The sequence below is a fragment of the Jaculus jaculus genome, chromosome 10 (genome assembly GCF_020740685.1).
Source record: "Jaculus jaculus isolate mJacJac1 chromosome 10, mJacJac1.mat.Y.cur, whole genome shotgun sequence".
In the NCBI taxonomy this organism is placed as follows: domain Eukaryota; kingdom Metazoa; phylum Chordata; class Mammalia; order Rodentia; family Dipodidae; genus Jaculus; species Jaculus jaculus.
Window position 1 is genome coordinate 83622863 of NC_059111.1, and position 12127 is coordinate 83634989.

The window sequence follows — 12127 nt, forward strand, 5'->3', positions numbered from 1 at the left end:
TATAAGTTATATATGGCTAAACAAAGCAAAACAAAAACTAGGTATACATCAATATGGGAATCTTTCCAGAAATTTCTCTCAAACTTATAGCAAAATGGATGCAGAAATCAAGCCATAAAAAATCATGTATGGTTGACTGTAGTCTGCCATTAATATTTAGAGAAGTATGAAGGATTGGCCTAGACTAGGTAAAGGAGGTATGGCTCTGCCGAAGAACACTATGTCTTGGTCAAGGAAATGAAAGAAGAGTTAAGTTTTGACTTGAGTTTTAAAGAAAGGAGGAACAGTATTAGCAGGGAGGCAAATGAGGAATTATGTTTGCTTAGATAAAAGTCCATAAGTAGAAACTTCTTTTCCTTCCCCAGATTGCAGTTAGGAAGGTGAATTAATGACTTAGTATGGGAAATGTTTCAGGCATCTGCAGTCAATTGATGTGGGGAAGGGATTTGTATTAATCAATAAAATGAGTAGGATGAGTTTTGAATATCACATGTAGACATCCAGTGTTCAAGAGAGACTAAGGAGTTATGGGCCAATCATAAGAAAGTCAAGACCAAAGTGGAGGCTTTGAAAGGGACAGGAAAGGAATAGGTCATGGTACAGAAGGGAGAGATGGCTGTGATTATGAACATAATGAGTTTTGCATTCATAGTATTTCACTGTCAGCTTGGTTATTGATATCAACCATATAAACACAAAGCCCTTTCCCCCCATAGGTCGTTTGTATCCTGTGCCCTAAGCTGCCTCTGGAGCCTCGGCACTATATCTTTAGAACCTTTTTCAATGTAGGGTTGCTCAGCATCAGGGAAGTGGAATGAATACAGACTATACCATAGATGACAGCTTCACAGACCCAAAACCATGCTCTTTTCTCAAATATTGGAACTAGAAAAGAGATTAGTACTGTCAGAAAGTAAGAGGTGAAGAAGATGAAGAAGATGGCAAGGGACCTCAGGGCAGTGGCCTGAGCTTTCATGCCAGAGTTGCGGTTGCTGATGTTGTAGCGTTGCATCTGTCCCCAGTGCTGGACTAGTGAAGCCACAAGTAATATAACAGACACCAGGAAAATGAGGAAGGGAATGCCCAGCCCAATAATTTTATGAGGCTTGCTAAAAGACTGAAAAAAAAACTTAAATCTCTCACTGAAAGTGCTATTTCTGGGTGAATAATCCACGCTGAGTAATTCCATCCAGTTGTGATTTATAATAGCAGAAGGGATGACTGTCACACAAGCCAATATCAGGGTACCCAGAATCAACCAGGGAACGAGTTTCAAAATCCTCCATCTGAGCCAGCAGAAGATTTGATGGGTGAAGGAAGAGATCTTGACACAGTAGAAGAGAGCGAGCAAGCTGGTTAACCAGAATGTAAGGATATTAGTGAACTCCCAGAGGAGAGCCAAATTCCAAAATATATAATTAGGCTTAGCAAAGGAGCAAAAATTGTACACCACTGATGCCCATTGTTGACAGAAATGGCAGATGCTCAGGCTGACAAGAATCATTTCCACGGGTGACAGTTTTTTGGAGTGCACCCACTCTCTGCACAGTACTGCAACAGTGAAGCTGCTCTGTGTGATTATGGCCATGGACTCAAGCACATAGACGACCATGGCGAAGATGTTGACTTTGAAAGGCACCATGATTCTATTCTGAAGTTTCTTCCTGGACAAAGGCTCAGAAACTGTACCGTTGTCCAGGTAGGCAACAGATTTCTGCTTCCACCGCTCTCTGGCATAAGAAACATCTCCCTCTGGATGCAAATTGTCTCCAGTTCATTTTTGACTTTGTTATTTTCCTACCTTCTGGATTTGTTTATGCTTTGTTTGCTGTTATCACATATGGAGGCATGGAAATATCCTTTGGATGTGGATTCTTGCTCCTAAGATGATTTGATTATTTCCAATAAGAGAAATCTATTATATATCCATACTACTTATTTCTTCTTCATCTGCTAGAGCACCCTTTGGATATTTACCCATTTTCTTTAAATAACTTCACATTTTTGACCTAAAATTTGAGCCACAGTAAAGATGAAGATTTCACTATGAATTCATATCCTGGATACTGTTTCCATTCTGTCTATTGCTGGCCCAATTCTGACCTCAGAAGCCTTGAATCATCAGCCTCTTCAGCAGCTGGTGGTGGGCACTACAACTAAAATGTGAGAGTAAATAAGAATGGTAACAAAAAGTCTTTCCTTGGAGATTCCACCCACCCACTAGCTAGAAGCCCAGAATTTTAGGTAGCCCCATCCAATACAGACAAGTCACATGATCGCCTACCGAATACTTCAACTCAGAGAAAACAAGCTGCAGGAAACACTGTGCTCTTCCTTTCTCCCTCCAGTCTCATGATGAAGTGTTTGTGGGCATTGTTCTTCTAATTCCAGTACCTTGAGCACATGCTTTATATGATTTCAGAAACTGTTTTTGTTCCATTAGTATCAGTGCTTCTCTTATCTCCTTTCACATCTAGGTCTTTTCATCATTCCTCACAGATGAACTGAAAGAGTCCTTTCAACACCAGTAAAACACATTACTTCTAAATACGTAGGCATTATTTCATAGCTATCCAAGAAGCTGGAAAAGGAATGCATTTTCCCTTGGTTCATGACAATACCAGATAAGCACTAAATACTTTATTTCAGAAATGAGAGATGGATTCTAATAGTGGCTGGTGAGAGGGAAAACGTAAAAGTCTCTCACCCTGTGTATGATAAACTACAAAACTGGACAGATAGACAATGATTCAAGGAAGGAAAAGCAGAAATAATCTAAGCGGAAGCTTAGACTTCTTCACCATACTTCCTCTAAAACAAATGCCATTGAACTCATGAATTATACCAGCAGAGAGAATTAACTTAGAAAGCATCTGCTTTGCATTCCTACTAAAGTGCAAAAAAAAAAAAAAAATCAGAAAATAGGAAAACAGTAAAATAATTTCCTGTAACCAAAGAATGAATCGATTGAGAGGTATTTGGCATAAGACAGGAGAGAGATGAAATAGGAAATGTTGGTGAGAGAAATATGCGACAATAGCATTGACATATGTCTTCTCTCCTCCTAAACATAGAAACCTTAGGATGACTGATGCTCTAAACCTCTGAGGATTTTTCAGTTGCAGGTACCATGATAAAGCCTCAGAACTGATGATAGCCATAGGTCAGACTGTGGACGAGCCTTTGTGTAAAACAGCACTTTATAGCTGATCTGTTGTTGGAGAGCTGGCCTGGTACTACTCTACTTCCCAGGGGCATTTTCTATGTGATACGCTTTTGCTTTGCTGGTGGCGGGGGGGTGGGGGGGGGGAGTGGTGGTGCAGTTTACTTTGCGATATATAAAGGGAATGATGTTCCTTGGGGTCAGAAGTTTAAAGACTGACTCATTTTCTGTGCACATCTCTTTTGTTGATTTCAATTCTGGCTTGTTCTCTACTTGTCTCTTTCAGAGTATATTCCTTCCCTTATCAGACTGGGGATTGTTGCCCACTAGCTTTTGTGCTAGGAAGGTGATTGGAGCCTTGTTATTCTCTCCACAATATCCTCAATACATATGGCAAACTCCGAAGTTCTTTTTTTAAAATTATTTTCACTTATTTGCAAGTAGAAAGAGAAACAGAGAGAGGGAAGATGGGCATTCCAGAGCTTCAAGCCATCACAAGCAAATTCCAGAAGCTACTCTGTGCCTCTGGCTTTATGGGTGGGAACTGGGGAATCCAGAGAGGTTCTTACGCATCACTGGCAAATTCCTTAACTGCTAAGTCATTGCTCCAGGCCCAAGTCAGGCCTTCTTGTCAAACAAATGGTTAGGTTGTGTAGGCTGAGTACTCTCTCTGTTTTGAATCTCTCCAGTACTCTTTGCCTCTCCCTACCACCTTCTTAGGCAGAGCAACGACCCACTAATTTGTTTCCTAACTAATACACAACAGGGAAAGGGAACACAAGTCTCTCCTTGTGGACATTATGTTTTTTACTATTAGGGGTTTTATTTTCATCATTCCTTCTTCCTCTGGTCATAGTCCTAGTTTCCTCTAATACTTTATTTAATTCCCCCTTGAGGGAAGCATGCTAATTTTCCTTATTTGCAAGTTTGGTAAGAGTTAATTATTCCATTCTGAATTTTACTGTTGTCAAGCAATACACACATATGTACTTCAAGATAACCATCACTTTTGATGTAATGCATAGCATACATTTAATAAAACACTTAAAACACGCAAAATTAAAAGAACAGGCAATTAACAAAACTGTAAACAATAGTAACCAACATTTAGCAGAGATACTTAATCTCACCAATAATCATAAACACACAATTCATCCTTCATATTCCAAAAACAAAATAAAATTTAAGTATTACCTAATTATGATAAAAATATGTGAAAATAGAAAACATTATATGCTTTCAGAAAGAATGTAAATTGATATAATTACATTAGCAACAACCTAGCTATGTTTAATAAAAATACTGACTTTACTGAACAGCCACTGCTACTATATATTGTATTATTAGAGAGACTCTCACACATTTGTAACAAGGGAGAAATGTCCACATTTAATTCAGAAATTTTCATAATTCCAATGGAGAAGAAAATGTGTAAATGATCAGTCTGTCCAGTAAGAGATAAAGTGACCTGTATTCATGTCACACCATAAAACTATACAGACATTTATCTGTCTTCCCCAAAGCTAGTTTACTATATCTCTTCCTTATAAGAAAAATTGCCTCTTATTGAAGGTTGAAATGCCAGATATCTATATATCTCTATCTATCTATCTATCTATCTATCTATCTATCTATCTATCTATTTTTTTTCTAGTGGAATCCTTTATTTGTTAAGTAAGTCAAATGCATGAAAAAGTATTTGTCAAAAGTGGATTACAGCTTAATAGTCCAACAAATCCTTTTCCTGTTGTTATCTGGCTTGTTGGGGGAGGTGCCAATTTTGATAGCTGTCCTACAACTTAAAAAAGTATAACACATTGAAGTAACTCTTTTTTAAATTTTTTTATTAGTTATGTATATAGTATGTATACAGCCATGATGGTACCATCATTAGCCTTCTCCCCATGAGGATTGTGGGAGTTGCATTGTGGGGGTGGCCATCAGTTATGGGGAAGAGGCAATGTCTCTGTACATAAGGACCCAATTTATCATTCTAACAATCTATCCAACCCTCTTCCACAAATTTCTCTGAGTCATGTTGGGTTCATTTTAGGTCTATTTCAGTGATGAGGTCTTGGGAGTCTCTGTGTCTCTGGCTATCTGTTTTGGTAGGAGTTGAGTGTTCTCTGTGTCTATCTCTTTCACCTTTGTGCTGATACCAGGTTCACTGAGAAAGGAGCACTCTTGCTCATTTCCCCACTAACTCTATGGTTTCAGCTGGTGACCTGGTGGTGTGTGGTGGACTGCTTCTCTCCTCAGGTTCTGCATACATCTGAAAAAGAGAAGCAAATTCTCCAACATAGAGTGAGGTCAGTGCAAGATACATGGATACCCATTATTACTTTAGAGAGAATTTAATAGGTGTAGGCCCTCTTGTAGCCCACTATTGGTGACAGCTTGATATTGGAGAGTGGGCTCATTTTTGGATATGGTTCTGACTTGTCTTTCTATTTCTGCTATGGGTTCTATTCCATTGAGTGGATCCATTAGCCAAATCAAGAGCAGTTGGTAAACCACCATGGCTGTGTGCCACTATTGCACTTGTGTGAGCATCATATCAGGTCGTTTGCTTCTGAGTAACTTCGACAACGAATTGCTTAGACAGATGTTGGTTATTTTTCTTCAGTCACTCATGTAACAACTTCTGGCACTAGACAAGCTAACGGTTTGGGGGTTGACTCTTCCCATTTCCTGCCAGATCACTCCATGTTCTGTCCCAACAACATATGTGTCTTTGGCAGTAGGGTCTTACCATTAATCTTTGGTGGGTCATCAAGTACTCTGACAGAATTCTGTCTTCTTTTGGGAAAACTTGTAGGTCTCTCTGATCAATAGCTCAATATGGATGCTACCCACATTCTAGTACTGGAAGTTACAGGTCAGTGCCAAGGGAGAAGAAGGAAGAAAAATATAGGTAATATAAAAGAAAAAGAGAGAAAAGAGAAAGAAACTGGAGAAGATTTAGGGTAGTCTTTATTGTACCCACTTCAGGCCCTGGTGAATCAGGTATTCTCTCTAAGCATCTGATGAAGGTTCAACTTTTTAGTATGTCTTTCAGGATATGAAATTTTATGGTACCATTTCCATTTGGGTCCAGTTTTTTGCCCCCCCCCCCCCCATTACCTTCCCCTTCCACCCCACCATCCCTATTGTCCAGTCCTCGAGATGTTTATTAGGTATGTCAGCATCACAGGCAGATTCAGATTAGGAGCCACAGATGAGTGAGAGCATGCAATGACTGTCTTTCTGTGATTGGGTGAGTTCGTTGAGAATGATATGTTCTAAGTTCAGTTATTTTTCTTCAAATTTCATTGTGTTATTTTTCCTTACTGCTGCATAGAATTCCATTGTTGTAGATACACAACTTCTTAGTTAACTATTCATCTAATGGTGGACATTTGGGTTGGTTCCAGCTCTTAGCTATAATGAACTGAGCAGCTATAAACATGTTTGAGCAAATATCTTTGAGCTGAGGTTTGGAGCTTTTAGGGTAAATGACCAGTAAGAGAATAACTGGGTCTGTTGGTACCTCTATAGTCATCCATTTTAGGAGTCTCCATATTGCTTTCCATAGTGGTTGTACCAGCTTGCATTCCCACCAACAGTGAATGAGGGTTCCTATTTCTCCACAATTTTGCCTGCATTTATTGTCATTAGATTTTTTTTTTTTTAAGGTTTGCTATCCTTACTAGGGTAAGGTGGAATCTCATAGTTGTTTTAATTTGCATTTCCCTGATGATTATGGAAGTTGAGAATGTTGAACATTTTCTTAAATGTGTGTTTGCCATTTGTATTTCTTCCTCTGGGGACTCCCTGTCCAGTTCTCTGCTCCATTTTGTCAGTGGGTTGTTTGACTTTTTATTGTTTAGGTTTTTGAGTTCTTTGTAGATTCTAGAAATTAGGCCTCTGTCCAATGTGTATCTGGCAAAATTTTTCTCCCATTCTGTGGGTAATCTATTGACTCTGCTTATTGTATGTTTGTCTGTAAAAAAGCTTTTCAGCTGCCTGAGATCCCAATGGTTGAGTGATTGTTTAATTTCCTGAGCTACTGGGGTTTTGTTCAGGAAGTCTTTTCCCACTCCTATATTATGGATATTTCCTTCTATTTTTTTCTTCCAGTAGTAGCAGTGTTTCAGTCTTATATTGAAGGTCAGACTCTTATTTTAAGGTCCCCTTTGTATATTCAGTTTGGGCATGAGAGAGAAAGAGAAAGAGAGAGAGAGAGAGAGAGAGAGAGAGAGAGAGAGAGAGAGAGAGTGAGTTCTTTTTGGGATAGGGTCCAGAGGAAAAGTCTGCTGAGATAGTCTATGAAAAATGTTTCTTTCTGATAATAACACAGAGATTCATCAGGGTATTTTCTTTCTGTATTTCACCCCTGTGTTGTGTTTTGTTCTATACTGTGTATGACACTGAGAACTGGGCAGTGGGGGTGCAAAAGAAAGAATACCAAATTGTTGGTAAATATTTAATAACAGTTGAATTAACTCTGAAATACTCGTTTGTGAGCAGATTTTACCCTTGTAATTTAAGGCCCTAGAAAGCTTTGGGGCTGTGTGATAATGCAAAGGAAACAGAGAGAGAGAAAGAGAGAGAGAGAGAGAGAGAGAGAGAGAGAGAGAGAGAGAGAGGGAGAGAGAGAAGGAGAGAGATATGCAGTGTTTTTCTTGCTGAATCAAGAGATCCACAAACATCCATTTTATATTGCAGTTAAAGAGACTTCAAGTGCAAAATGGGTCTGATTATTGATGCCACCAGAGGCATTACACACATCAGGGATCTAACACCAGTAAACATTTATTACTGCATATAGTAATATTCTGGGCTAGAGAGATTGGTTAGTGGTTAAGGCACTTGCCTGTGAAGCCTAAGGACCCAGGGTTGATTCCCCAGTATGCACGTAAGCCAGATGCAAAAAGTGGCAGATGAATGTGGAGTTCATTTGCACTGACTGGAGTCCCTGGCATGCCTATTCACTCTACCTGCCTATTTCCCCCATCCTCAAATATATACATATGTGCATATAAATTATTATTATTATTTTTTTGCCTGAGGTAGGGTCTCACTCTAGTTCAGGCTGACCTAGAAGTCACTATGTGGTTTCAGGATGGCCTTGAACACAGGGTGATCCTCCTATCCCTGCCTCCCAATTGCAGGGATTAAAGGCTTGTGCCACCACACCCAGCTAAATAAAATATTTTTTATTTTATATTTTTAATATTTTATTTATTTATTTGACAGAGAAAGAAGGAGAGAGAGAAAGAGAGAGAGAATGGGTGCACCAGGGCCTCCAGCCACTGCAAACAAACTCCAGACACATGCCTCCCTTGTGCATCTGGCTAATGTGGGTCCTGGAGAATTGAACGTGGGTCCTTTGACTTTGCAGGGAAACACTTAACCATTAAGCCATCCCTCCAGCCCATAAAATATTTTAAATAGTAATACTCTTATGTTATTACAACAAGAAATTGGCAAAAATGTTAATATATGTGTGCCCATATATGCAATTACATTCTTGGCATTTCATTTAAATCAATTAATGCATTGATACTAGATGAGAAAAAAAAAGGTAATTATCAATTCATATTATTCACATGTGGCATTGTGGTCAGGGTGGTTACCATGAACTGCACCATGTAAATGTGCATTAGTGACTAGTGTTTTGAGCAGTAGGTTTGTCAAGGCCAACCCCAAGGTGATTCAGTCTCATGTGAGCAATGCTGCAGACATATCTGTATTCTATGTTAGTTTACTTACACTATTGTCTTAAAAGAATGATTCTTTAAAAACATACATACTCTATTACTCCAAAGTTGTGAATATGTTACCTTATGTGGCAGAACGGACTTTGAGCATATAACATAATCACTTTTTCATCGTCAGCCATTGAGTTAGTAGTAGTTCATTATAGCAGTAGCTTGCAAGCAATAGACACCAACTCCGGTAGCCTTAGGCCCTCTCAGGACTTTATGCTTATGCAGGAAGTCCATATAACCACTGTACCATCTCTCCAGCCCTATACATACTTTTATAGGTTGCAAATTAGTTGCAAAGTGAGCTTTAAAATTTATAAATCCTTATAAATTGAAAGATTTACAGGAATGTTTAATCCAAAATAGTTACTATTGTTAACCACACTATGACGATGTCTGTCTTTTAGTCTCTAAGTCCTTTTACACCATGGGAACTTTTCTGGGGCTTTCTTATTTATTTATTTGAGAGCAACAGACAGAGAGAGAGAAAGAAGTGGGGAGAGAGAGAGAATGAGAATGGGCACGTCAGGGCCTCCAGCCACTGCAAACGAACTCCAGATGCGTGCACCCCCTTGTGCAGATGGCTAATGTGGGTCCTGGTGAATTGAGCCTCGAATCTGGGTCCTTAGTCTTCATAGGCAAGTGCTTAACTGCTTAGCCTTGTCTCCAGCCCAGCTAGGGCTTTTTTATTCTCTGCTTTTTGTGAACCCAAATTAACACTCCAAATTCTGCTTTATTGATGATTATGCTAGAAAAGCCACAACTTTTCTGTGACTACAGATGAAATCTTAGTGCTATCTAATACTCATTTCAAACCATTCATCATCCTAGTATAATAATATTATTATTTTAATTTATTGATTTTTTTAATAAAAAGTAGGTACACATAGACCCCTTCTCCCCCACCCTAATTCTGTTGAGGGTCTCTTGTGGGGTTAATTGCTATTCATTATGGGGACAAAGAGGCCTCAGTCAGTGTTGCAGTCAGGTTTGTACTGCTGTCAGGAATCATCTGACCATGAGTAGCTTGTGGGAAAAAAATATTTATTTTGGCTTACAGACTTGAAGGGAAGCTCCACGATGGCAGGGGAAAATGATGGCATGAGCAGAGGGTGGACATCATCTCCTGGCAACATCGGGTAGACAACAGGAACAGGAAAATGTGCCAAACACTGGCAAGGGGAAACTGGCTATAATACCCATAAGCCCACCCTCAACAATACACTGCCTCCAGGATGCATTACTTCCCAAATCTTCATCAGCTGGGAACCTAACATTCAGAACACCTAAGTTTATGGGGGGCACCTGAATCAAACCACCACAGTCTCCATAGGGATGGGGAAAACATGGTGACTCAGGCTATTCCCACCCACTCTGAGGCTCTTACAGTGTTTCTTCCCTTTCATCTGTGATACTCCCTGAGCCTTGGTGGGCAAGATAGAGTTCTGGTTTAGTGTTGCTTTCTCTGTAGATTCTGGATCTCTGTGTGGCTTGGGTGACCACAGTGTCTGTAGTCATTTCCCTGGAACTGGTTTTCAGGCTAGCTGTGAGAGCAATATTCCTGTCATTGCTTTTCCTATAATGACTTCTGTGCCCCAGCAGATGAGGTAGAGGTAACCATTCTCTTGGTAGATAATCAGCTCTCCCTTCTTGATGTATTGATATATCCTTGTTCTCCCCCATCTGCAAAATAGAACAGATTCTCCAACCAAAAGTGAGTACAGTTTGAATAAAAGAAATGAGCCTAGTTATTAGAAAGATAGATTGACGTGTATATTCATTCTTCTTAGTTGGAGAGTAGTGGAGGTTCTCTCTGGAGCCTATTGATTTCCTGTTCTAGGAAATCTGGCTTGGTTCCCACAGCCAGATATGGGTTCATCCATACTAACCAGAGGGGGTCTTATGTTCAATACATGAGCCAGTTGCTTATCTACATCAGCTGTGTACCTCTATTGCACAAGTATATACTTCTTGCTTAGCTAGTTGATTTTGAAACTGCTTATTCAGTCCATTGGCAACTGTTATTCTCCAGCTGTTTTCATAGCACTTTCAGCACTGTAAGGGCTAGCCAAGAAAGAACTGTATTCCCTCTCAGTTCCAGCATGATCATTTGATGTCCTTTGCCTACAGGCTGTGATGTCTTTGGTAATAGAAGATCACGTTTTAGCTCTTGCAGATAAGCACTTGTTTTGACAATAGCCTGTATATTTTGCACACCTCATGTCTCCCTGACCAACAGTTCACTGTGTATGTGGAGGGGACCCAATTTTGTCCCTAAGAATTACCAGCCAGGGTCCATGGCCTTAGGTTAATGCTTTCTTTACCTTTTATGGAGCTTTCCTGTTTGGGTTTCCCTCCCCCTTATTGAGGGTAATGACTTGTCGAATAGTAGCCCAAAATTTCTGTGGCCTTGATTCATGTTGCCATTAGTTTTGTTTATTCCCTCCAACCACCTTCTTCTACACTTTAGACCTTTCCATGCCTTTTCTTCTTTCTTTATGCTATTCATTTTTTGTATAGTAGCAATTCCTCACTTCCCTCACTATTTCCCACTTTAGTAAAATGCTCATCACTGAAAACAAAGAAAGAAAAGCATTATGAAATCTATAAGAGAAAAACAGCTTCTTACATACAAAATTAAACCCATGAGAATAACATCTGATTTTTCAATGAAAATGCTAAAGGCCAGTAGGGATTAAAATGGAGCATTTCAAATTCTAAGAGTGTGGCTGCCAACCCAAAATACTATATCTGGCAAATTCATCCCTCACAATTGAAGGTAAAAGAAAATCTTGGGCTGGAGAGATGGCTTAGTGGCTAAGCACTTGCCTGTGAAGCCTATGTGAAGCCCAGTTGGAGGCTCGATTCCCCAGGACCCACCTTAGCCAGATGCACAAGGGGGTGCACATGTCTGGAGTTCGTTTGCAGCAGCCATAGGACCTGGCATGCCCATTCTCTCTCTGCCTCATTCTCCCTCTGTCTGTTGCTCTCATATAAATAAATAAAATAAAATAAATTTAAAAAAAAGAAAATCTTTCCATGATGAAAACCAGCTTTACAATTATATGGGCACTAAGCCAATCCTGCAGAGAATATTACACAGAATAACCCACATTAAGGTGATAAACAATCACACCCAAGAGTCTACAAGAAAAAGAAACAACAACCACAAGTAGAACAGACATGAAAACTTATAAAGTCCAAGAAAATACCA

At 39.5% G+C, this 12127-nt stretch overlaps 1 protein-coding gene across 1 annotated transcript; it reads right to left on the reverse strand.

Moving 5' to 3' along the window:
- Positions 1-760: 760 nt before the first annotated feature.
- Positions 761-1642, reverse strand: Tas2r16 (taste 2 receptor member 16). The gene has a single exon (XM_004658598.2). The coding sequence runs from the start codon at positions 1640-1642 to the stop codon at positions 761-763; it is 882 nt and encodes a 293-aa protein (XP_004658655.2).
- Between the last annotated feature and the right edge of the window lie 10485 nt (positions 1643-12127).

Bases quoted from the DNA above. Each gene is read 5' to 3' on its own strand.
- Tas2r16 (XM_004658598.2), bottom strand. From the start codon at position 1,642: ATGGTGCCTTTCAAAGTCAACATCTTCGCCATGGTCGTCTATGTGCTT.